Source organism: Astatotilapia calliptera, chromosome 15 (genome assembly GCF_964374335.1).
Source record: "Astatotilapia calliptera chromosome 15, fAstCal68.1, whole genome shotgun sequence".
In the NCBI taxonomy this organism is placed as follows: domain Eukaryota; kingdom Metazoa; phylum Chordata; class Actinopteri; order Cichliformes; family Cichlidae; genus Astatotilapia; species Astatotilapia calliptera.
Window position 1 is genome coordinate 31,569,126 of NC_137436.1, and position 27,661 is coordinate 31,596,786.

The following is a 27,661-nucleotide window of genomic DNA, read 5'->3' on the forward strand; positions in this document are numbered from 1 at the left end:
CCAGAGGGGCCGATGGCGCAATATGGCAGCCTCGCTTCTGTCAGTCTGCCCCAGGGCAGCTGTGGCTACAACTGTAGCCACTGTAAAATTGTTTTATTTGTTTGCACTTTAGGATACGCTCAAAATATTTGATGACAAATTTGTGGTCCAAAGATTAAAAATTTTACAAGACTCAGTAGATTCAATATCAGCTTCTGATACTTGATAGTTCAAGTATCAGTAGTAGTAGTTGGTGGAATATAACAGGCTCGACTGAGACCCTGTACCCAACAACCCAGAACAAACATTTTAAATAAGCACGATTCTGTTGCTGATAGTCAAGAATGACCTACCGGTGTGCGTGCAGTCTACCTGCTCAGTCTGTCCAGTGTGTTGGGATATGATGTTCTATTGTTGGCAAATGTTGGGTTGGATCAACTGGATGTGTTTGCAGTATCAGCCTCAAACCCCCACAGTGGTTCAATGCAGTGTTAATGTCAGTCTGACTTTAAATGGTCAGGGAGTGTATGAAGGTTCTCAGAAAGTTGTGAGGCTTCCAACAGGTCGATGGCAACTGGACTACCATACCAAACCCTACAATTTGACCTATACAACAGGTAATGGGAATCTTTAGGTTCTGTGTTCATCTTTATATACAATATATATATCTTTATATTCAAATCTATATCTGCTGTATCTGCCAAATTTGAATCTTGAGCACATCTTTTGAAACACACTGGAAGTCCATTTGGCATTTGAGCCTGTAGAGCAGGGGTGTCAAACTTCAGTCCTCGAGGGCCAGTATCTTGCTTGTTTTTGAGGTATCCCTGCCCTACCTGCTGCTGATTACCTGGATCAGGTGTGCTTTGCCAATAAGAAGCTACGCACGATCTGATATCCTCGTGTTGGTGTTGTTCCCACATCATCATAATAAATGTTGTTCCAGGTTCAACATTGCAAGTGACCAATCACATTGGTGTGATGTCATACTTTTGCAACTTTGGAAAAAAACGCCTTAAAAAAATCTACTTAACTTGCGAGAAACCGCCTCTGTCCGCCAATCCAGCAATTTGAATTTGTTGCATTTCAGGATACTGTTCTTTAATAAACGGTAAGCACTATACATATTGTCCTTGCAACATTCGAATTTCATAAATGAATGAATGGCTTGGCTTGCAAAAGTATGACGTCACAACAATGTGATTGCTCACTTGCAATGTTGAACCTGGAACAACATTTATTATGTTGATGTGGGAACAACACCGACACGATATCAGATCATCCAAGAAGGCACAAGGGCAGGTTAGTTGGAAAACAAACAGGACAGCAGCCCTCAAGGCCTGGAGTTCCGACACCTGTGCTGTGAGTCTCGACCATTCAGGAAATAACAAGTGAAATGCAAAAAGTTTTGTTTTGTCAAAAATAATAAGATAAGAGACCAAAAAAAGGTACATTTGTTTTTGACAAGTGGCTGCACATTACAGGTGAAGACACTGATCTCCACCTGCAGCAGCTTCAGAGTCTAAGCTAGTTCTAGGTCAGCTCAGGCAGTTTACAGCTGGGATTTCACCTCACTTTTTAGTGCCAAAGTTCTCTGTTTTTTTTGTTTTTTTTGTCTTTTTTTGTGCTTAAAATCAGCCTACATTTGGCAAAAATATCACCTGAAATCAAGAAGTAATATCATATAAACCTCGCCGTACTTCAGAGACCAGCTCATCCAAAACTGCAGCATTAGATAAACCTGCTCAAAAGCCATCACTGCTGCATTTACTGAGCCCACAATCACCCATTCCTCCAAAGGTGAGACAGTGTCATTCAGGTTTTTTTAAATTAATTAATTTTTCTTTTAAAGACATTATCTTAAGTGAAGAAGTTGTCTGAAGGAAACCATAAAAATACACGAAAAGGCTTTATAACTCCTGAAATGCACTGATTGGCACATGTTGTGCAAGAGAAAAGATTTTTTGTTGTTGTTTCTTTTGTGTTATTTTGAGAAGATAATCTGGGCTTGGCCTGACCTTACATGTTTTGTTGCCACTGGAGTTGCAGGTAGAAGACAGTGTGTTTAGCTGTATAGAATTTGTTTTACCAGGCATGTACATTAACAGCTAAGTGGAATCTGTGTGTGGTCAGAAAATGGCCATGACACATTTGAACGTGTGTATTTGTATTTAAATGTCTTGATTGTGCCTAATAATTAGTCCATTTGCCAGTCAGAATGCTGCTATATCTGGTGAAAATGTGCAATTTCAGTGTACTGTACTGTTGAATGTAATAAAGAAATAGACATTTCTTACCTTGGTAAACTGTCTTAAGTGGAGTTTTAATTTAAAGCGTAGTTTTGGACCCATGATGGTAGAGTGGCAGGATGTAGCCAACAAGCTTCTTTGCCACAGAGGTGAGAAACCAGGGACCCAACATATAAGACTGCAGTCCCTCTAATTGCCACTTGAGGCTAGCTTGCATGTTAAAATGTCTTCCACCTCTCACCCCCACCAGTCGCCGCAGATGGCTGCCCCTCCATTAGCCTGGTTCTGCTGCAGGTTTCTTTCTGCTTAAAGGGAGTTTTTCCTTCCCACTGTCGCCAAAGTGCTCATAGGGGGTCACATGATTGTTGGGTTTTTCTCTGTATGTGTTATTGTAGGGTCTACCTTACAATATAAAGCACCTTGTTTACAGCCTCATAAAATAACTGAATATGGTTTTGGTCTCTATAACCAATTCACCTTTCAGGATAACTTTATGTGGAGTAATGTATCACATAGCCTACTCTGTGACCTGACGCGCACCTCCCTAGAAATGTAATTACACGTCATCTCTGTGAAGCTTACACACACACATGAGTGTGTGGCTGCTGATACCGTTTGATACTGAAAATGCAGCTGTATTATTAATTCTTTTATTCATCTTTCTCTTTCGAACGCTGTATGTTTAAGGCATCACATATGGGAACCATGTGTTTATGTGACGATGCCTGTTTGCAAACTCTGCCTTCATTACCCTCCTTCCGATGCGTCATCTGTGTCTTCTCTTTCCACCCAGGGACTCCACTTCCTGTCATCATCTCCACTGAGTGCTTATTCATCCAGTACTCCTCATATACTCCTCATATGTGGCCCATTTAGATAAAAGTATGCATCATTTTCTCAGTAACGTTTTCTGATATACCAAGTCCTACATCATGGTCAAATTCACCAACACCAACATCTCTTTCCTGAAATGGTGTCCTTGTTGCTGTGTGTGTCAGCTCTGTGCATAATTCATGCATTGATGAGATATAGTCTACTCCTTTTCACCAGGTTCACGTCTGAACCAGGAACTCTGCTTTAGTGACTGTTCAGTTCATTGAGTTTGACTCTTCGATATATTCTTGTTTACCTTGTATAATTACTCAGAAAGCTAACTGAGTAACTACCACCCCCATATGCCCTTTGCAAAAATGACATCACAATCTACTTTTAATAACTGGGAAGAGCATCTTCATTAGCAAGTATCACAAGGTTAAAACGGCAAATGTGATCACTTCTGTCAAGTGTTTTAACTTTATTTTTCCTGCTACCGCTACATGTGTAATATCAATCTTTTTCTGTGAGAATCATCAACATGAAGTTTAACCCTACCTTGAATTTGGGCAAAACCCTAACCCCAAAACTGGACCAGTGAGTGAAATAATAAATATGAAAGAAACATCAAAAGAATCACTGAGTAAGTCGGCACGAGACACATGCCAGCCTCCTGGCTGTTAAACCTGTAGCTATTGCCACCACCGCTCTAAACTCCAGATGTGGAAGTTGTAGGCCTGGGACTGGCTACAGAGAAGACTTGACAGACAGCCCCAGGATGAGAATGTGTTGGTTGACTGCTCTACGCCTGATGCTTTCATCCTGAGACTGAAGCATAGTGGTGGTAGCATCATGCTGTTTGGGTTCTCTGCAGGGTGAATGACTGTAACTAAGGGAGTTCATATACAATACAGTGAAGAGGGCTAAAAGTGAAGGATTTTCAAAGGTTGTTATGATGTTGTGGAAAGTCATCCTTCGGTTTGTGTGTGTGTGTGTGTGTGTGTATCCTGTGACTGTAAAATAAAAATAAATGACACCTGCTGTCTGATAACGTCCCATATCACAGTGAGTATGAACTACATATGGATGTTAGTAATCTGAATTTTTTTTCAGAACAGTCCGCCTTTAATGTCAGCCCAAAGTACATATCAAAGACAAATGTATCTGTGCAGACTGTGAGACATGAAAGCCAGGCAAATGAGATCCTGGCTGCTTGTAGCATCATGCAGAGAACACCAACCATCCACAAAAAGGTCAGCAGGTTGTTTTTCTTAGATTGCTGACTGGCCATTTCTCTAGTGACCTCATTGACCTGCTACGGATGGATGAGGCACAGATAGACCGAACACTAAGACAAATTTGATCCCCACCACACTCTTGATTACAAAGGATGCTGTTCTTAATCATCTTCCTCCCAGGGATTCATTATGCAGGCTGCTGTGAGTAATGAGTGTGTCCAGAGCTTTGAAGCTCACTTTAATCATAGCACTGAAGACTATTACTAAGCAACAGGAACCTGCAGATGTCTCATGAGGAGGCATGGTGACAGCGGATGGATGTAGACGGGGATGTTCACCTAAGCAGATGAGAAGTCAAGGGGCCACTTGTGAATATCCTTCTGTGTGTACTGCTCTGGCATTATTTCAGCTGAGTGTCACTCTGTTGACGAACTAAACAGACTCCAGTTAAGTTGTGTGTTTTTTTGCATTGAGGCAACTGTCATTGTGATTTGGCACTTTATAAATAAAATTGAATAAATTGTTTGTTAATCATTAAATAAAATCCTATTTCCAAACAAAGGGGAATGCCAGAGTGCAGTCTTCTGCTTATTTCCATCTGGCAACCTCAAGAACTGTGACTGTAAAGAATAAAGCTGCAGTTCCTCTAAAATACACATGAGGCATATTAAGTCCTCAGGGACTCGCAGGTTCATTGAAACAGCATTAAAAAGCATCTCTATGGTATCTATACATGATATGCATATATATCAGGAAAACAAGCTGCGAATAATGATAAAATTGTAATGTTTTTTTCTAGAGAAAATGGCTCAAATTGACACAACTTGAATATAATTTGACAAATATGCAATGCTATTAAATTCGAGTTTTACATAGCAAATGCATATTTAAAAACTGTTGCAATTAAAAAAAATGAAACTTATCAGTAATTCCGTAGATATCAGTAAACATCTGCTGTGTTTGCAGTGCAACATCAACCACAGCTAGGCTAGCTTTCAAATCTGCAAGGATGTAGGAAGAAAACAGACTGTAGATGGAGAGGCCATTGTGGAGTCTAGATACTATTAAGGGAGCAGTGTGGAACTTTCAACACCAAAGACTTTTATCAAGCAGCTAGCTCCATAAGAAAAATTTAGGGAAGGAAAATGGACAATTTATAAGATAAGCAATGCGGATGCAAGAACATTCTGAAACTGTTATGTTATGTTTTCTTGATAATGTTTATATGCCATGGTGCACTTCAACAGTACAATACAAGATTTTTTTTTAAATTACATGGTAAAACCCATATTACAATTACTATAATCAAAAATTAGGATTTTGTTGTAATTATAAAGTCTGTTACTAGTTGTACAACAAGATTTTGACTTTCTTAAATGGCTGGTATTTAATCATATTAAATATTAGAAAAATCACATCAAGTTGTTTTTACACATGTACTTATGCTACCTAACTTTTCATTTAGCATAAAGAATCTGTAAAAATGTATGAAATCTCAGGTGAATTAAAGTTACAAAACTATATTTTAATTATGGAGAAATTCTGTATTTTTATGTGATGTATTCTATTATTTTACAGCATTTATCTGGTGGCACAGCTACTAGGTTGTTGTATATTAATAGTTATTATTATTATTTTTACACATTTCATTCTTTCTTTTGTTTCTTTTTCTTTTTTTCTAAAAAATAGTTGAAATGTTGCATTTCTTCATTTTGTGTGTTTACATAAAGGCTATTGATTGAATTGGAAAGTGAATTTGAAAGTGACCCAAGCTCCTTTCTCACAGCCAATGTAAATACTTTAACATAAGGTAAAGCTGCTAATGGCTGTTGCTCACACCCACTAGTGTCCTATGAATCCTATTGGGAAAACGCCCTGAGATTATCTTCTGGGAATCCTTTGCATGCTATATCCTCTTTGAAACACTGACACCTTAAATTAAAAATTCAGCGTTGGAAGGCTCAAGTCCTTCTCTTGTTGCCCTTGGTGACAGTCATGCAGCATCCAAATCATCCTGCAAAGGCAGAGCTGAAAGTTTATAAAAATAAAAGCCTGAACTGCTTAAGCAGTGATCTGTCAGCTCATGAATCAATATGTTCACTGAGATTGGTCGGTTAGATATTTGCTTGTGCATTGCTTTAGCAAACAGTTGTTGCTATGCACTGTCAGAGCTGCCTAGTGTTATAATCATCAGCACACGATGTACAAAGGTGTATTTGAGAGAGGCTTTTAGGGCTTTATGTAAACAACAACATTGATTTTATTGACAAGATAAACATGGATTACATGGACACTATAAGCAATTTACCCTATGAAACTGTGTGGGACTAACTGCTGTCATTTGAGGCAGTCCCACTGGGGCCAAATGTGATTAAAATTGATGCATTATGTTATTTTAAAAAATATTGAATTTTGCATTTACACGAATCACCTCCATGAATCACTGTCTTATTGTGGAGAAGTTTTGTTGTTTAGGTTTTTGCCCATGACAGGATCTCCCAAAGCAAGGTTGTCCTAGTTGATGGGCCAGATTAACTGCAACTGGGAAGACCCGTATCATAGAACTACTGATGCCATCTTGCCAAGATTGGGGTTACTGGGGCAAGGCTCCAGAGAGGAGCACATTTTTTAATCCAGTTCTTTTTCAGTTCAATGTAATTTTATTTATATAGCACCAAAGTGTCATACAGCTCATATGTAAGGAATGTGGCAGGAGATATGCTAAATATAATGCCAAGTATGAAGTGTGAGCAACTCATTCATTCACATTCTCAACCAATTATCCAACTAGGATTGCAGGAGTGGCTTGACTTGGCTTCGCTATGAAGCGCCTTGAGGCAGTTGTTAATGTGATTTGGTGCTATATAGATAAAACTAAAAAAAAAAATTGAATTGAATTAACCTCTTTTCACTTCCAATGAGTTTATACACAACTCTTACTATTAATCTCTGGCTCTCTTCCACAGTTTGTATTTTGTCTTGTTTCTAACTAACTAACTTGTTTCTAACTATTAAAGGGAGTTTTTCCCTCCCATTGTCACTGACTCTTTGCTCATAGGTGTTCGCCTGATGGTTGGGGGTTTCTCTCTATTATTATTTTGTCTTTACCTTCCAATATAAAATGTTGCTTTGATTTTGTGCTATATATTGAATTGAATTGTTTGGCTCATATCAGTCTTCATTAAAGCTCACCTTTTCTTAGTATCTGTGGTGACTGAATTTTAACAGTTATATGCAGCCACTAATTGTTAATGGGATCCATTCATTGTCTATTTGGTCATTTAGTAACATTTGTTTACATTAAAAGTATAGTAAGGAAAGCATGAAATGGAAAAGATGTCTTTCCCTCCAATGAAACATAAACACCTGATTATTTTTCTATTTAATTGGCTAATTAAGCATGAATACACAATCCATCCACCTATTAAGCCACCTTAGAAAGGGGTTGGATAGCGTGGGATTCTCTTATTTTAGAATAAAATTCCTCACTTGACATCTCTCCCTTGCCAAGCCCAGAGGCCTCCTTTCTCAGAAGATGTGTTTCCATGGCAATGTGGAGCATGTGCTTGTGTGTATGATGAGCTCACACATCCATGTCCTGCTCAGCAAACTCTTCTTCTGGCAAAACGGTGTGTCTGCCTCCACAAACTACAGATGGTGCAGCCACATGCCAGGCTTCCACTTTTTCTGTGGTGTTGCAAACATGAGAAAGTCAACAGCTCCACCTTTATGAGGATAAGCATCATCCCAACCTCCATATTGTCTTTAAATAGAGAGGAACGGTTTTTACATAAACTAGATTGAAAGAAAAAGAAATGCTCATCATATACAACAGGCAGACACTAGATGCCTTTCTTGATGTAATCAAGAAGGGGATTTGGATCTCTGGCTGGATTGAAAATCAGGCAGAATCAGGCTTAGGGAGGTGTAGCTGTTCACCACAACTAGTTGGTGGTGAGGGGAAAGAGAAGAGAGCGGAGAGCTCACCTTAATCTTAGACTTGGAGGCACTATTTTTTTTATCCCTTCTGCTTTGCAACTGGGTGCAAACTGCTGCAGTGTGACTCAAAAGTCACCCCTAGATGCATGCATGATCACAAGATCACTGAATCAGAAACCTCTTGCCTGGCTACACTAATAATGATATAAAAATTCACAAATTAGTGACAGAAGTCGGCCCTGGCGTAATACAATGCTATCCAGTACAGACTCTGATTTAGAAGCAGATTTATGAAGCATGCTCTGTTGTATAGTGACCAAAAAGAGACTATAACTCCTTATAGTCTTATAGTCAACATAGCCTTAACATTTAAGGAAAGCTCTTTTGATAATTGGGTGAAGGATGTGGAGTGGTGTGAACACATATGTTCAGCTTTTTTATGGTCTGGGTTAGTAATGGTTCTAATAAATTTCACTTCAGTTTTATTTCAATGGTGCCAAATCAAACCACCTGTCACCTCAAGGTGGGATGAAGGGAAAAAAAAACATGTATATGCTGATTTTTTTACACTGAAAAAAAAAGAAGAGCAGATTTGTTCAACCTCAAGTACAAAGGGAGCTCCAGGAAACTGCTTTATGTGTTTGGCCTGCAGAGAGCTCTGACCTTAACACCTCTGAGATGAAGTAGAATATAAGAAGCAAATGCCAGCAAGCAGATTTAAAATCCTGGGGTTAAGCTTGAAACCACTGGGATGGAGACTGTGACATCCGTGTGTGTAGTGTACTCAGTTTGGTTCCTGCAGTGCTCTTCCTTTCTTTTATAACTGCATCAATATCACTCAAACGACTGTTTGCTGTTGGTGCCCCCAAGTGTTGAAACGCAGTATCATGCACTTTAGTGTAAGTTCACATAATGGTCACAAGACGGAGACAAACACACCTAATGCATCACTCTCAGACTCATCATGCAGACGTGGTACTGTCTTCATTGGCCAGTTATGCCCACATGTAATTTAAGCAGTTCAAAGCTCAGTTATGTTACATTTATGAAGCATGAAGAATGAGAACCAGGAATTTGCAGTACACGAGTACAAGCATTTAGTTCATTTACACCACTGTATTATCTGATGTTAAAAAAGGTCAGTAATAAAGTGTGAAGCCGAATGTTCTGCATTTATGCTGGTCACAGAAGAAGCAACTCACTTGAGGAGGAGGAGAGCATTTAATACGCAGGTTAATCAGAACCTCACTGAGGACAATTGTGTTAAATTCATCATACACAGTGATTTCCTTCAATAATTTAAAATGATGCCCACATAGAGAAATCATAGAAAAATACAGGACCACCAGCTGATCTAGAAGCAGCACAGGTCTTTAACCCTGTGACATTCCTTCCTCTTTATTCAACTGTTCAGTCAGTCCTCATTAACAGACGTCTTCCTCTGAGACAGCACCAGGTCCTTCACCTGAGGTGTAAGGGTCTGGACCTGAGCACGTGCGCTCCTCGCCTCCTCGTCCTGCTCCTCGTCATCCTCCTGCTTCTTGCTCTGGCTCACCAGCTGCTTCACCACCAGGCTCTGGTAGGTAGACAGCAGCTGCTGCTGTTCCTGCAACAAAATGCACACATTTCAGCTGCTTCACTCTCCTTGCAGCAGATGGAGACCACCGACAGCTGCTTCGCCTCAACACTACTTCAAGCGATCCTGAGATGAAGCTTTCAGACAGCACAATCACACGACGGGCATCGTAAAGCTAAACATTTACAGTGTTAATGGATTATGCACCTGTTTCTATATCCAATGAGAATCATATCAACTCCGGGAGGGATGGCTGTGTAACATAATATAACTGGACTGTGTTTCCCCTACACCAGGGGTCAGCAACCTTTAAGACACAAAGAGCCATTTGGACCTGGTTTCCACGCAAAAGAAAACACTGGGAGCCGCGAATACTTTTTGACATCTAAAATGAAGATAACACTGTATATATTGTTTTTTACCTTGATGCTTTGTGTGAACAACTAAGGTGTGTTGCTTATAAAATCCATGAAGTGCTACAGAGAAAATTACATTTTATTTATGTAATTAACACATTTTGAACTCTTAAAGAAACATAACAAAAGGACAGACACCAACCTGAACTAAAATGATCCATGTAGCAAACAGAAACTGTTGTGAGCCGCCACCCTTATATCGCCTTTGGGCTTTTGAAGCCTTGATCTGTCTTTTAAAGAAATAATTGGAAAAAAGCACTATGCTGCTGAAAAATAGATATTTACAAAATTCTGCCTAAATATGTATTTTACCAGGTTAATGTGTGTGGCGGGGCGTGGTCTGCAGCGCTGCTGCAGGGGAGGCAGACGCACCTGAGCGGCACCCGCAATCACGCCTCGCCGCCTTAATGTCTGCGCCATCTATGCTGTTGTTGGTATGTGTCGGGCTGTGAGCTGAAAAGCTACAGCCGGCTGTATACGTACAGCAACCGTGTGTGAAAAGTGGTCAATAAAGAGATGCTGAAAAGCATGTTCATGGAAACATCGTCGGGTCTGCTGTGATATGTTTACAATGGGACTTCTGCTCCTAAGCCTCTGCAACTCGGGGCTGTACGAAGTCACTTTCATCTTTACGCAGGACTGTAAGCTGTCATCTGTGAGGCGCGAGCGGTGTTTGTTTTTAACATAGTTCACGGTGGAGAATAGCTGCTGACATAATGTGGATCCGAAGATCCATAACTGGCCTACCTGGGGTTGAAAGTCTCGATAAATGCATGTCGTTTCAGTGGGTACACAGACTTCTGTGAGTGTGACGCTTATTTTGATCAATGAAAAAAATAGACTATAATTTTATTTTTATATTTCAATATTACAATAATCTTCCAATTTAGAACTACAAGTTAAAAAAAATAACTAACATAAATAAAATACACTTCAGCTAAATACTTCTAATTTATTTTCTCAAACCGCACGGAGCCGCACTATAAGGACTAAAGAGCCGCAGGTTGCCGACCTCTACCCTACACAGACGTGATGAAGGAGTGAGCAGACTGGTATATCTGATGATCCAGTTTATCATTTTTTAAAACTGATGGATTGTGATGCAACACTTTTCCTTCCCATTCAAATCACGTTCAATCAGCTGTACATACTGCAGATATTCTCCCCGTGAGTGTGCTGATGATCTGAGGCACACAGCGGCCCGGGGCGTGCAGCATACAGTGCGTGCTGGCCTGAAACAGCAGCACGCTGGTCAGGTGGAGGACCAGAGCGGGATCCTCGGTGTCCTTCAGCTGCTCAGTCAGGGCCTGGCGGTGCAGGAACAGGGCTTGTCTGCAAGACACGCATTCACACACTTCTAGACTCCATAAGTGGATCAAGGTGAAGAGTTTTGTGGCTCGAATGTGCTTCCACTACCTCTCTTTTTTCTTGTCTCCTTTCTTTAGCATGAATCCACAAACCTCAGCACAGGTATCCAAGTTAGTCACAAAGTCTTCAATGGACTGTAAACACAGAAAGCAAATCCACCTTACTTAAAATGTTATCCCTCAACCTTTCCCCAGATTAGCGATTTTTAAATTTCAAGGTATTAGCTGTCATTTTGCAGTCACCCACAGTGCAACACTATTTTAGACAGGCATACTACTTACTTTGCCGTTCAGGGAGTTGTGCAGCTTCAAAAGAGGCCCTTTGGTCTCCTCTGACAGTTTGCCTAAAATCTTCAGTCTGACCTGCAGTACCAAATACAGTACCGCATATTCAGTGTCAACTGTTGAATTCAGCTCCACAGATAATCGTAACACAGTTTGAATTTCAGGTTGCCGAGAGGAGCGACAGACACAGACCTCGTTGGTGATGGTGCTGGGATTCTCCACGGACATCATCAGGTCAGCAGCCAGGAAGTTAACCAGGATGTTACTGACATCAGTGCACACGGTCTTCAGGATGTGCTTAGCGATGTGGGCCTGGGTATCATCTGCATGCATAAAAAACAAACATACAAATATTGCATGTAAAGCCTTTGAAATTTTGGATGATTCTACTCAGCCCTCACCATTTTTACAGTCATTTTCACCATGATACACACGTTTTATAGCCTAATCTCTCCAGTGAATTATGTCGGAGAGCTCCAACTTTAGCAGTTGTTCAGCTGCTTCTATTTTCTTTGCATTTAAGTGCACAATTCTCAATAAATAACTCACTACTCTTGCTGGGTGTAAAGCAAGGTCAATACACAAAACCTGTTATATTTCTTTTATGTTCCTCTAGAAATCCTGGAGATTTGGACAGTTTTGGATTGAAGTTCCCTTACATACTTAAATGTATTGGCTCTATTTTGAAGTAACAGATGAGTGTGTCATCACGTTTTCACATTCTAATTAAATTACCCCGATGTTGTGGCTGCCACTTAGTTTTGGATGTTTGTTCTTGTTTTTCATCTGTTAATATCACAATATTGTGTCTCACTATGAGGTTTTTATCAGAGCTTTACTAAAAAACAACATTTGCTCATTTGTCACTGTTTAATCCAAAAGTGGAAATTCAACCCAATATGTGTGATGTTCAAAGAGGAGGTAATATCTGGTATTAGTTACAGGGTTTAATACTACAATGCCAGATATTTTTTTCAAAATAATCCTTATGTATCTTACATTGGGCCTCGGTGCCGCTTTTGACTTCACTCTCTTCTAACCTTTAACATCCACTAGCCCATCTGTGGTCTGTTGTGGGTTTAGGGCTGGTGCTTTTAGCCACACACTATATAAACTGACTTTGAGAAACTAGAAGATATTGTTTGTGTTGTAACTTAGCCATTACAATTTTTCTCTTAAAAGCTTTTTGACAGCTTAGCTGTTGATGCAGCAACGAGCTCCTTCTTCTGAATGACTGCCCTCCAGGTGGGTGGAGCTTCTGTGCTCACAGTCAGAGCTGTGCTCCTGAGACTTTCACATCATCACTTTCTTTGGCATCACAGAGCCAAGAGTACAAAAACTGTCTCTGAGCATTGGGTACGCTCTGAAGCCTAATGCTCGTTTCCCTCGACATATATACGAAAATAAAGCAAAGGATGCTAGCTTTCCTGAGTATGACTTGTCTTTCACGGCTAAACATTTGATTCATACAGAAGAACAAATATCAGAACATGAACCCTGACATGATCAGTTAATCCAGTGTAACAGATCTATTACAAATACAGTGATCTGCCAAACAGTAAGGGTAAAATCTGGACCTTGTGAACCCCGCCTCCTCTCTCGTCTCCTGTCAGGATGCGAGAGATGAAGATGGTCCTGCTTCTGATTTCCAATACATGGAACATGACCAGGGACGTGCAGAGAGGTTTAAAGGGGCGGGTGCTCAAGCCCCTCTAGCCCCCCCCTCTGCACGTCCCTGAACATGACTTACCTGAGAAGAACTTGGTGCCTTTTTCAAATAGTCGGATATTGTTGTACAGGTTGGTGATCTCTTCCTGCAGATCCTTCATGCTCTTCTTCTTGTTGGCCCCTGATGGAGAGCTGGTGGAGGACATGAACACTGTCCGCAGCACCTCCTGGTAGGCTTTAGTCAGAGGCCTGTAGGGACATTAACAGAAGGTGAATGAAGGGATTGTTGGCAGCTCTGAGAAAAGGGAACTTCAGAAAGAGATGTGTCTGTTACCTGACTAACTGCTCTGCCAACTCAGACAGGATTTCTTCAGGGCAGTCACTCACTCGTTCCTCTAAAACGGCTACGATCGCCTCCTGGGCCATAAAGGGGGTTTCAGTCTGTCTGCTGCGATCTTGGCAAAGGTAAAACACAAGCTAATTAGTCCCCCTGGAATCCTACAGTTACCTTTGTCTTCCATGTAGAAAAATTTAAAAAAAAAAAGCTTAACGACCCAGGAGATTCCTCGTAAAGCAGCCATTAAGCTCTTATTACAGTAAAAAGCCTCAGTGAGCAGGCTTAATGTGCAGATGGAGACCATATTTCCCTGAGAACATAAAATGTCTTTGTGACGGCTGACATACTTTGTTGAGAAGGTCCAGTTTCCTCATCGCTGTCTTCATCTTTCCGCCCTTTCTTCTTGGTTTTACGAATCCGGATCTCTCTGGCATTGCCTCCTCCACCTGCTTTCACACTGCCACTGCCCTCTGGAAGACAAACAGTTAACGGATCCCAGTCAGTCTGAGAAAACTCAACTTCTTAAAGTCAGCAAACACTGACTTGCCACATTGCAGATGTCTTTATTTTCACTGCTCTAGTATCACTTTAAGATAACCAGTCTATTATTTTTCCTGTCTTTGTCCTACGGGTCATTGTAGGGTAGATGTTGGCAGGTGGCGATGCCGTCTACTCCAAACGTTACAGAGCTGGTATAAAAATAGCACAAGCAACATTTGCATAAAGCTGTGTTGGACAACAAAACACACACATTGGGCCTCATTCATTAATATGCATGCAGAAATGATCCTGCTCGCTACCTACAATCTGCAATCTGCCACACCCCCATTTCACTGGGACATGTTTTATTGGTGAGGATGTTCTAAGAGAGACAACTGCAATACAAAAGCAAACATCAGGAGAATCTCTATAAGAATGACGGTTAACTGTGAGGCAAATCTTTCAAGTAAAAAAAACAAAACAAAAAACATATACGTCACATTTTAGATTTCAGAATTTCAGATGAACAAACAAAGATTAACATTAGACAAAACCTGCGTAAACGGAAAATACAGGTTTTTACTGATGACGTCATTCATTAAGAAGCTATCCACACCTGCTTGTCCCTGTGTGAAAAACTGCTGCCTTAGACTAATAACTGGTTGTACCATCCTTGGCAGCAAGATCTGCAATCGAGTGTTTGTAATAACTGGCAATGAGTCTCTCGCATCGCTGTGGAGGAAATTTGGCCCACTCTTCTTTGCAGAATTATTTCAATTCAGTTCCACTGAAGGGGTTTTGAGCATGAGCAGCCGTTTAAGGTCATGGCAAAGCATCTCAATCAGTTCTGGGTCCACTCCAAAAAATAATCTGATGATATTTGATGATTGTTTAAGTCCAAGTTTGTAAAAAAAAGAAAAAAGAAAAAGAAATATTGGTGAGTTTTCTTGTAGATTTATTACTACGGGCACCTTATTGAATCCCTCTCGTCTCATCGTTCTGGTTTCTGGAAGCAGCTCTGACTGCTTTACATAAATAAAGGAGTCGCTTTACTCTTTGCTGCGCCGTCATTACACAAGAAGCCACTGACAGTATTGTCCTAAACGATAGGTGACACGGCAACCATAAAAATGGCCTAAAACCCACATCTCTGAGCTTTGGGCCATTCTAATTGTTGCAAAGGCAAAGTGAAAAAAGTCTTTACTTGATCAAAAGAAATGAACAGATATTCCTCTCATTCAATTTCTTTTACCCACTTTCAGCTTTTTGCAAACAGAAACTGAAACATTTTTCTGCAAATTAAAACAGAAAAAATGATTTCATGTAAGACATCACTCATTAGACTCACTCATACATCATTACCTTAGAGAGCTTTGAGGACACATGTTGGACACTAAGAACCAAAATAAAATCCTGGGATTTCTCACCATTGTCAGTCTCCCTCACAAAATGCCAAAGGGACTAAAAACTATATGAATAAAAATAATAAAACAAAAACAGTGGGAGTTTGTGAGATAGGTTTCACAAACCTGCTGCCTTCTTCCTGCGCTCCGCTTCTCTCTTCTCCTTCTTAGAAGGTGCGGTGCTCTCAGTCAGGATAGATGCTTGCTTCAGATCCTCTTCAGTTATCAAAAACACTGGATTGCTCTTAACTTCCTGAAAAGCACACAAAATCTAGTTCCACCCTTTGGACAGAGCATATACATATACATGTAAAACCGGGTGTCAAAGGAATCTCTACCTTCTGAGCTTTCTGCTGCATGGCCTCATCAAATAAAGAGAGGCAGTTGCTGATGAACTTCTCACTGACAACCACGGTGCCCCCCAAGATTCTGGCAGACGATTGGATGTTAGTGTTTCTCATAGCTTGGTTAATCAGTATCCCAATGTCCTCAGTCGACAGGCAGCTGGGCAGAACTGGCTAAAGCAGCCCAGACAGAAGAGGATAAGAAACAGAAATCTAAAAACAAAAAAAACAAACAAAAACGATGCAACTCCTCTAATATCATCAATTTAAAGGTTAAAGAGCTGACCTGGAGGTCAGTCCAAGTGGCGGAATTGACAGCTTCCTCCACAGAGGCCTCCACCTGGTCGACCAGAGCTTGGCCCACACAGGCCGCTCTGAGGAACAGCAGCTTATTAGACTTGAAGCGCTTCTTTATGTAGCTGGATGGGTCGGGAATCCCCAGTCTAACCAATGCATCAAACTCTGTGGGATAACGATGTCATCAGTTCATATAGTATAGCAGTTTATTTAATAACCCTGAGCGTAGGGCTGCTCGATTATGGCAAAAATGAGAATCACGATTATTTTCACTGAAATTGAGATCTCGATTATTTGACGATATTTATTTAACCCTTACGACCTACTATAGAACCAAGTCCGCCAGAGCTTATATTATTTTTTTTTTATATGTTGTAGTGCCATTTGTGGGAGCATTTCAAGTTGCTATACAACTGTTATAGCCCATATTTTAATAATATGTGTGCATTAAGTCCATAGTAACTACATTAATTGCAAAAAAGTGCAATAAACTACAAAACAATTGAAAATCGTTTTTTTACATATACTTCTACTTGGAGAAATTTAAGAGGTTTATCCCTCAAAACTTTAAATACAAAAAAGTTGCAAAAAATAGTTTACAACAACAGGAAATTTATTTTGAAATTATGAAATGTTCATAAAGATGATTTTTCTATGGTTGATGTCATCTCTTCTGCTTAGGTTTCTACAAAACTCACAGCATGTGACTGATGTAAAGTAACTGAAATCAGCTGAACCCCAAAAATATAGTAAAATACAACATAAACATGAATGCAGCAGGAATGTTAATCGATACCACAGTCCCATATCTGTAACACTCTGACTTGGGAAAGTAATTTTTTACTGTTCCCTTTAGCAGTTACCACACCAACCCTCTACATGTCCACCACTGTTTATTCTTAGTTAACCCCCTTTGCCATGTGTGGGTAGCAGCTCTGCTTGCCTTTCTGTAACAGTTCTTGCATGCCACTGCTGCAAAGTGCCAGGTGTCGCTGAAAAGCAAATGTTACTACCTTTTCATGATTACTGAGGGCACAAATGGGAACCTCAGTGTCCTATTTCACAGTTTTGCATGATGCGGATCTGCACCAAAACACGACTGCGTCTTCCTTTACCCATGGTCCACTGAGGCACTGAGTTCTTTGAAATTCATTGTTTTTTTTCCCTCCTTGTTTTTATAAATGTAACCTTGCTTACAAAATGACAGAACCGACAAACACATTGATCACCTGCCTCTACAATGGCTCTTGCCTCAGAGGAAAAATTGAGTTTTTAATCATTGTCATTTTTCATCTAGTACACACAAGATAATAACTTCTGTGCCCAAGATAAAAGAAAATATTTTTGAGACAGTCACAGCTCAGTATAACTGCTTATCTCAAGTCCCCAAAGTAGGAAGTAGGAGAAACTAACAACAGTAATAAAGAAAATTTAAAAACAAAAAACATCTCACTGTTTTTAGGGTAATAACTGTGCAACGACCAAATAACCAACAACTCCCTAAAATTTTTAAACTGAAAGAGTTTCAAATATTTCAGCCCTGCTGTCAAAGAGCCTCAAAAACTCAGTCTTACACTGAATCTCTTGTCATTTTTAACAAACATAGGAAATACTGTCTTTCCCCTCAATCCCCAACCATCTGCATAGACGGCTACTACTCTCTGAGCCTGGGTCTGCTGAATGATCTACCTGTTAAAGGGCACTCCTGCCAATCCATCACCAAGTGTTTGCTCGCAGGGACTGCCTGATTCTTTGAGTTCTCTCTCTAACATTGTAGAGTCTAAACCTTACCGCAGAATGTGCTTCGAGGTAATTGTTATTGTGAATGGATGCCAGTAACACTGAAACCGAAACTGGAGTTGATCTGAGGTTTTAGGAATTAAAAAAAAAAATCATTTTTCTAGTCATCTTCTCATGAGTGATCAAAGTAGTCTTGTGGGTATACCTCTACTCCAAGTATGGCTGACAGGACTTTGAAATTAGACGGCAAAACAGCCACTTTTTTTTTTCTTCTTTTCTTTCTTGTGGATCAGAAGATAAAAAAGCTCAAACATTCTGAATGAGACAGCTAGCTAACTAGAAAAAGCCTTAGGGTATTTTTGATCACCGACATCAAGTTTAACAACACCTACCTAAATATCCATTTTGCTGGAGAAAAGAATCCACCCAGGCATTTTGTGTTTTGGTGTAGATATCAGGGATATACACAGCCTTGTCCTGCCGCCCCCCAACCACGCTTCCTTTCAGGCGCCCGATATTCACCAACTCCTCCAAGACAGCTGAACCACAAAAAATACAATATCATAATACGCCCTCTAAAGTATTAAACAATGACAATAGAGGACTGTTTGTCTAATGTTTAACATTAGACAAAGTTGAAAACGATTAAAAACAAACATAAATATCATACAAGTTTAAAAAAAAAGAAGAAAAAAAAAAAAGAAGACTAGTACACACATGAAACCAAAGAGCTTAACAGGTTAACTTAAATGATGTAGCAGCTGGTCCTTACAGTACAGAAGGTGTTCCTGAAATCCAAATGCTCCAATCATACTGCTGACAGGTGTTGGCCTATAGAAAAAGCAAAACAGCAGGAATTATAAGAAAGTGCCAACGAATGCAGCTGTTGAAGACAGCGGGGTCTCATGTGAGAACATTTATTTTTTCACATCTGTTAGACGTGAAGATCAGTTATTATTAATCTTTGACTTTCTCTTATGTATGTCTTTTATCACGTCTCCCTACACCTTACCTCCAACCGGTCACAGCAGATAGCTGCCCCTCCCTGAGCCTGATTCTGGTGGAGGTTTCTTCCTGTTAAATGGGAGTTTTTCATTCCCACTGTCGTCAGGTGCTTAAGCAGGTGGTCTAATTGATGGCGTTTTCTCTCTATTAACATAGGGTCTTTACTTTACAATATAAAGCACCAGTACTGAGGTGACAGTACTTGTAATTTACACTGAATATAGTTATATGGTAGCACTTATATCCTTAAACAGCCATATAGGCTAGCTTTATGGCTCTCTCTGTGGCAAACACTAGCTTCCAAAAATGCTAAAAACCTGTAGCAGAGAACAAAACACTGAACAGTGAAAGTGTTTTTACTAAATCACAGATGGCTTTCACAGTTCCATGAAAGTCATGGAGATTGTTAAAGCCAATGTGGTATTACAGAGTCAGGGTGTTCACTTTGTGTTCCTTGCTCTTTTAAAGTACATGTTCATCCTTCTCACACAATCTGCTGTTATCTGTCCTCGTTTCTCTCCATAGCAACACAAGTAGCCTACACCTCATCACCTCTGTTTCCTTCACCTACATGTCTATGGGGACATTCTCTATCACTTCATCCAACCCAATCAAGAATTCCTCTCCCTTTTCTATCTGATGCCCAACCTGTGGGGATGCACTGACAACATTCAGCACCATGCCTTTAGTCTTTATTAGCTTTAGATTAGCGAATGTAGTAAAATTAGGAAAACTTCACGCATTTTAATTTCTCAGCTATATTGCACCGGTGCAGCCTTATGGGTTTCATATCTGCCTGATTATATATCATCATTAGAAACACAACTGTTGTAGATGCTGCTTGTGACCAATAGGTTACACAGTAATTTAAATGAGAAAAATAATCATAGTGTGCATAAAATATTTGCACTATTGCACAGTGAGGAGTCTCTAACAAGGTTAAATGTATGTATATTTGATTTTATGAACTTCTCAAATGTTCATGGGATATTTTGCCTCGGTACCCTGTTCTCTGGATTGCCCATTAATCTTTAAATTTAACCGAAGGGCTTCGTTTAAGAACCAAGCAGTGAAAGAGAAACAGATACCATTTTCTTAATACTATTCATGTAAAGTCTTACTTTAACAACAAACTGAACATTACTATGAATTCACTCACTATCACCAACACTGGAATGATCTTTAAAGCAGCTACCCACTCACTGCATTTTTTGGTGTCAAAGCTTCACTAAGTATACACAGGGGAACCATAATGTAAAAAAACTCAATATGACAGAACATGCAAAACATTTTAGCTACCATCTGTCAACCTGCTGGGATGCTGCAACACAAACACAGCTCAAAATAATGTCCTGCAGACAGAAATCCTTCATAGCATCTTGAGCTATCCCACACAAACAGCTTAACCTTGCTTAGCATCAAAGAACTGTTTCTATAGTTTCTTTAATAACCTTGTTTCATTTAGTTACATTTTTTAACTGACTTGCTTTTCGATACACACAAGAAATGCTGAGACAGGTATGGACATATCAAAATCTGTACATCTGCAGAAGAAAAACAAAAAACAAGCCATAATAAATATTTAGCCTTTTTGCAATATTTACCTTGTGACTGCACTGAAGAGCCCTTGTATTCTAGCTTTGTGGCGAGCAACAAAAGCCGGGGTAAATATGACACCTCTGTTGTACTGGTCCATTTCTCCTTGGATAATCTTCCCAAGACGCTTCGACAACTCCTAAAATATGGATCAGAAACCCACGGGTTTTTTTTTTACTAACAAAGAAACAACTTGTCAAAACAAGCTGAGACCACAAAGAAGACTAAACCATTTTAAAACACAGACGGCACAACACATTGCTTAATTTAATGACCAGATTTCTTATTGGATTAAAAGGCACGTAAAAACTGGCTCACCTCAGTTAAGAAATCTCCTGGAAGGTCATAGCTTTTACACAGCTCTGCAATACTGATCATACCAGCCTCCTGCAGTTTGTCATTCACCTCCTCGGCCAAATGGTCCAGGTATGTGCTGCAGATGACAAAACATGAGCAGTATAATCACAACACCTCACTCTCATTTAACCTGTTCAGACTTGACCCTTATATACTATACTTTTGTAAATACTTCTGTGCAGAAATGAGACTTAACTAAACCTTTAATGTGAAAAATATATATTTAATTTATTGAATAAGACTTTGAATAGAATATAAAATTTAATAAGATAAAAATTTTACCCTCTTTGAAGTCATATAAGGAGTTTCCCTTCAAATCTGATTGATTTGCTTTTATGTAGAAATGAACTAAGAATGAAATTTGGTGACAGGCAATATTTCATTATTTATGGGCCCTATGTTCCTACAGGGATACAAATGAATTAGAATAGAATAGAATAGAATAGAATTCAACTTTATTGTCATTGCACATGCACAGGGCAACGAAATGCAGTTTGCATCCATCCAGAAGTGCTTAGTGATTAGAGCTGGGCGATAGAACGATAACGATATGTATCGCGATATAACTTTTACTCGATAGAGAAATTAAGCTATCGCGATAGACCTCGCCGCTCTTGTCCTCTTAAAATAAAAAAAAAAAAAAAAAAAAAAGGTCAGCCAATCCAAACTAAGTAGCGCAGAGCCGAACCAATCACAGCCGCAGCGTCACGTCGCGTGACTTGTTACGTACAGCACAAGTGCCAAGCCGCACGTGTGTTTGTTTGCGAAGCAGCCAGCGGGTAATGGAGGAAATGAGTGTGCCGACTAGAAAAATCAACCGAGCGTGACCGAAGAGAAAACAGATGATGGTTCCAATGCCGGAGAGATTGTCGAACGGAAGAGCCAAAGAAGTTCCGTAGTGTGACGGTATTTCGGCTATTTCAAGTCTGACAAAAAACAGAGTAGCGTGCACTGTAAATTGTGCCGAAAGCAAGTCTGGAAATACAATAAACTGGTGCATGCGTCACACTGCGCCACGTTATTGTTTCGGTGAAATGAATTTCTACAATACTGTTAATTCTACTCTCTGCAGTGTTTAAATGCTTACATATACACACAGTTACTGTCCGTCCACACATACGACTCGGTTCTGCTTCTATGCCCCAGCTTTGTTTACTTTTTCCCACCGAGGCTTCTAGACTTCTGATTGGCCAACATTTCTGCACGGTTAGGAATCTAGCGCCACCTGCTGCTTTGGCATGTTCATAGCAGCGTTTTCCTTCATTTCTGCCTTTATGTGTGGACGGGATTATTTTTTAAAACAAAAACGGAAAATCTCCGTTTTCAAAAATACCCGTGTACGTGTGGACGTAGCCTCAGTCTCTGACTGGAAGCGCTAATTCGTCATTCGGCTTTTGTCAGACTAAAGTAACTGTTAAAACTGTTTGAAAAGCTAAGCTATACAACAAGGAGAGATTGAGAATTTCCTTTTAGTTCTCAGTTTATTTGATATTGACAAAAGTTAGTCAGTTTTGTCTGTTCTTCTGTAAAACAAACTAAGATTTATTTTTAGAATTAATATTTTGTTTCTAAGTGGAATTGACAATTTAGTCTGTTTCGTTTGTTCTATTTTGAAACTTAAACGCTTTAGCGGCTGCCTTTTGTGTAGTTTGCAATATTTGCCTTTATTTATCTGAAAAAGTCTCATGTTCCTTAAGTACATCTACCCTGTTGAACTTATTATGGGAAATAAATATTTAAATAAAAACAAGCTGCTGATTATTTCACATTTTACTTGTGAGCAACGGCACATTTAAATCTTACAAATATAGTTATTTGGCTTATATCGTGATAGATATCGTTATCGCCTGAAATGAAAAAAACATATCGTGATATGAAAAAATCTCATATCGCCCAGCTCTATTAGTGATATAGATATATTACAATATATATTAGCAATAATATAGATATGTAAGTATATTACAGAAATGGGTCTATTATGTTATAATGTACACGGTATGAAGTATGTTGTGAATATTCTATAACTATAAGTATGTACAGGCTGTAGTGAGTACAAGCTATGTACAGGATATGGACAGGATATAAATATGAAAAACTATACAGAATATGAAATAAATAACTTTACAGGAATCTGAGATATACAGCTATACAGAAATGGGAACTATGCAAGTTGTAAACAGTTGTAGGGTTAAAAATTATCGTATGTACAGAATGATTGTTTACACAGGGCTATACAGTAGTGCAGTTAAGGTAAGTGAGGGTGTGGATAATTTCTACAGAGGCTATATAAAGTGCTAGTGGTTGTGAGTGGTGGTTCAGTCCATGTTATTATTGTGTGTTTGAGGGTACAGTTGTCCATTGTGTGTGTGTGTGTGTGTGTATGTTCAGTCCATGAGTTAACGTGGGTCAGATGTCAGGAGGCAGAGTTCAGGAGTCTGACAGCTGTGGGGAAGAAGCTGTTCCGGTACCTGGTGGTCTTAGTCCGGAGGCTCCTGTAGCGCCTCCCAGAGGGCAGGAGGGTGAAGAGTCCATGTGATGGGTGACTGGGGTCTCTGATGATTTTCCCAGCCCTTTTCAGACACCGCTTCCTGTAGATGTCTTTTATGGCAGGAAGTGGTTCTCCGGCGATGCGCTGGGCAGTTTTCACGACCCTCTGCAACGCCTTCCGGTCCGAGGCAGAGCAGTTCCCATACCAGACTGTTATACAGTTGGTCAGGATGCTCTCGATGGTGCAGCGATAGAAGTTCACCAGGATGTCTGAGGACAGGTGGTTCTTCCTCAGAGTCCTCAAGAAGAAGAGGCGCTGGTGAGCCTTCTTGACCAGCTTGGAGCAGTTGGTCGTCCAGGTGAGATCCTCGGAGATGTGGACTCCCAGGAACTTGAAGCTGCTCACACGCTCCACAGCCGTCCCCTTAATGTGGATGGGTGGATGTGGGTCAGCATTCCTCCTGTAGTCCACGATGAGCTCCTTGGTCTTCTCGGTGTTAAGCAGCAGGTTGTTTGTGTCGCACCACTCAGCCAGACGATCCACCTCCTCCCTGTAGGCGGCCTCATCGTTGTCACTGATGAGGCCAATCACCGTGGTGTCATCTGCAAACTTAATGATGGTGTTGGAACCATCAGCAGGTCTGCAGTCGTGGGTGAAGAGGGAGTAGAGGAAAGGGCTCATCACACAGCCTTGTGGTACACCGGTGTTCATTGTGATGGTAGATGAGCAGCGGTTATCCAGCCGGACATGTTGGGGGCGGTTGGTCAGGAAGTCCAGTAACCATTTGCAGATGAGGGAACTGATGCCCAGGTCTGTCAGTTTCCTGATGAGTTGTGAGGGGTGGATTGTATTGAATGCTGAACTGAAGTCTATAAACAGCATTCTGGCATAGGTGTTGTTGTTGTCCAGGTGTGAGAGGACAGAGTGCAGTGCGATGGAGACTGCATCCTCTGTGCTCCTGTTCTGGCGGTATGCGAATTGGTGGGGGTCCAGGGTGGGGGGGAGACAGGATTTGAAGTGTGCTAATCCGAATTATCCGAATCCGAATTATAAAAATAACTGAACTGTTTTAAAGTCTTTTGGTTCTTAATCAAATTAATTGTGAACCTTTAGCTAGCACAAAACTGATGTGCACAAGTAAACACAGGTCAGCATCAACTTATTTGCAGACAGCCCAATAACAGTTAAAGCTTCCTTTATTGCCTCCTTCAGCAGAAGACAAACTGGAGCATTCTTTATGAAAGGAAAGGACATAATGCCATCCCACAATTCACAGCGAAGCACCATCTGGGCAATCACGAAAACGATCAACATAATAGACGAGTGACACAGATTGTGTCAATATTAATTATACGTTTGTTTTCCGTGCCATACCCTGCTGATGTGTTTTGAACCTTCAGCAACAGCCTAAGTTAAACCCACAGTCAAATTATGAACATTAATTTGTTATAGAAAAACTGGCTCTCTAAAGCTCACTAAAGCTTTCTAAATCAAGATCATCCTACACTGAAATGACAAAAGTCTAAAGTTTATCAAAATGAAGTTTGCATCGTTTATGTCTGTAGCTGCACTGTTGGCCTTTAGAATTATCATTAATTTTACCTCAAAAGCTTCAGTTTTGTAAAAAGAGTTAACAAGTGCAATAGGCTAATGAGATGGAGCTTAACTATTATAATTAGCTAACTTAAGTGTTATAGCTTTTTCTCTGGATCCTATAGACCTAAATATCTTGTAGCATATATCGAGAAACACTGGGCATGTGTGAAATGAGCCCATAGAGTCTAAAGTGTTGGCTGATAACTTAGTATTTTGCTCTTTCATGCAAATATGCAACTTGGCTCACAAAACCCATTATAGTGCTGTCCATAGTGTGACTTTATGGTAGCCATTTTTATACAGTATAGACCTAATACTCACTCATCAATCAGCTGTCCCAGTACAAGCTGAACCCCTTTATCAGACTTTGCAATTTCATTTGCTCTGTTTTCAACATGGACCCAGTCCACATTGATAATCTGAAAGGAACAACATCATGAAAACATTCATAAAACATCTGACCCAAATTTGAATGAACAAACTGTATATCTCATCTAGAGGACGCAGGACGAAACACAGTGTTAACACACACCTGCTGGAGGTCCACAATGTTGATTCTCCCTGTAATACAGAATGAAAGCACTTAGTTTCTGTCACAATCTACAATTCTGAAAATGTCACAGGGACAATGTGACAATGCTGCATCTCATTTCTTAAACTTCTGTATCACACCTCCGTGCACGTAGAGTTCATCTCGGATCTCCCTGCTGATCTGAGCTGGGGTGACATACTCTTTACCATCCAGTGTGTGCACCACATCCAGCTTCTTGTCTTGGACTAGTTTTGCAATTATTTCAATGCAATTTCTTTCCGACAGCCTGCGGAAAAGTTTACACAAGTGCCGTAAAGGACAGTGTAGTATACATTTATTATTGTGTTTGTTTTAGTCACAACAGTTGTTACAAGAGAAGCCACAATCTTCATCTAATAGCGTTACTTTTAAATCAACTTTAATGACAGCTGTGATTAGCTTTGATGCTATCACCCGTTTAGTTGCGTTTACCTTTGCACTGTGTCAGCAAACTGCGCTCTCTGGAAGTCTGCGGCAAGCCGGCGAATCTCTTCCCAGTCATCCGCCATTACTGTGAGTTTTTGAGTTCGCAAAACCAGCCTGTAAAACAGCTACTTTCAGTGTTCAGTGTCTGCTAACTGTTTGTTAGCTAACGGAACAGCTCAGACACACGTCAACATACAATAACCCGCTACAGCGAGCCAGAAGGGACAAAGCTTCTCCTCCGACTTTTCGCCCACAAGTCACGTAGAGCAAGAACAAGCAGAGCGTCTGCTTTATGTTGAGAGAAAACCGTCGATATGATTCAAACTAAGATTTAGAAATGTGTACAATAATTTGTGTCTAATTATACAGACAAATTTTTTCCAATTCACACACAAATACAAATAGATTAGAACATACAAAGACTTATAAAAGCATTTTATAAAAGCTATACTTCAAAATAACAACAACAACAGCAACAAAAAAAAACCCGTGATCGTTTAACAGACATTTTTATATTTAAAGTCAACAGAATGATATTTTTCACTTTCAAAGAGCTTACGCCCACATAGAGCTTCCTGTGCGTATAAATGTTTAAAGATATTTGTGACATTTTTACAGATCCTGGAGAATCTCCCAGAAATCACGGGTTGTGTGCACTGGCCCTATCGGGACCTCTCGCATAGTCCAGAACTACCTCCTACAGAAGGTTGTATTAGATTTTTAAGTTGTAATACATCAACATGTATAGAGTCACCCCTCCCACCCCAACAGCATCGTATTCTCAGCACATATGTATATCAGTTACACCATAGTTCTCTGTACAAACAATCCCGTTATAAATTGTAAAAAGTGTGTCCAGATCCGGTAGAAGTCTTTTCTTTAGCTAAGAACGTCAACTTTCTCATTGCAAGCCTGTCATTTCTTTGATCCATTAATTAGGGGTGGGTCCATGTATGTCCTTCCATCTTAAAGAAATTTGGCTTTCATTTCTTTCCATGTAGTTGGAACTGTCCAGAGAGAATGTGGAAAATGCACAATTTTGCGTCAACTGGGATAACATGTTCTATTAACCTGGAAATTAAGTCAAGAATTCCTTTCCATAAGGGTTGCAATACTTTATAGTCCCACATACAATGAAATAAGGTTTCCTTCTATTTACTACACTTAATACAGTCATTGCGAATACTGGGATTAAAACAGCCATTTGTACTTTAAAATCCTGAACCTTGTGTCAATGGTTTGGGTTTGAGCAACAAGACAGGTCTATCTCCAATCTTCTACAGGAAGCTCAATTTGGAGGTCATTTTTCCATGCAGTCAAATAAGAAAGGCTTTCCTTAGAAACGAATACGAATGATATTATCACCCCATTGCCTGAGGAGTCTCGGGGACTGCTCCCTTACACTCCTCCTTTATTAACTGGAATACTTGCTGATTAATACAACTCTATTCTACTCATTTGTTTTTTATGTCGTGTTCTTCAGGAAAAATC

At 40.0% G+C, this 27,661-nt stretch overlaps 1 protein-coding gene and 1 long non-coding RNA gene across 2 annotated transcripts in view; one reads left to right on the forward strand and one right to left on the reverse strand.

Annotated features, from left to right (window-relative positions):
* The window catches only part of LOC145420611 (uncharacterized), a 250,083-nt gene that overhangs the window by 172,940 nt on the left and 49,482 nt on the right, over positions 1-27,661 (forward strand). The gene's annotated exons all lie outside the window — the stretch shown is intronic.
* Positions 9,421-26,394, reverse strand: ufl1 (UFM1-specific ligase 1). The gene is made up of 19 exons (XM_080290009.1): positions 26,177-26,394; positions 25,846-25,991; positions 25,706-25,734; positions 25,495-25,592; positions 21,051-21,165; positions 20,741-20,871; positions 18,904-18,962; positions 18,524-18,670; positions 16,381-16,556; positions 16,089-16,268; positions 15,877-16,003; positions 14,215-14,337; positions 13,865-13,985; positions 13,613-13,779; positions 12,055-12,185; positions 11,860-11,940; positions 11,627-11,712; positions 11,362-11,542; positions 9,421-9,824 (listed from the first exon to the last, which is right to left on the reverse strand). Exons 1-19 carry the CDS (start codon positions 26,251-26,253, stop codon positions 9,633-9,635), a joined length of 2,367 nt encoding a protein of 788 aa, XP_080146135.1. The 5' UTR covers positions 26,254-26,394; the 3' UTR covers positions 9,421-9,632.

What these genes read in the sequence shown, in the direction of transcription:
- ufl1 (XM_080290009.1), bottom strand. Translation starts at nt 26,253, where the DNA reads ATGGCGGATGACTGGGAAGAGATTCGCCGGCTTGCCGCAGACTTCCAG. An exon ending in TTTGCTGACACAGTGCAAAG is followed by an intron (nt 25,992 to 26,176) that starts GTAAACGCAACT and finishes ACTTTTCCGCAG; the next exon opens with GCTGTCGGAAAGAAATTGCA. An exon ending in CCACTTGGACTGACCTCCAG is followed by an intron (nt 16,269 to 16,380) that starts GTCAGCTCTTTA and finishes GGGCTGCTTTAG; the next exon opens with CCAGTTCTGCCCAGCTGCCT.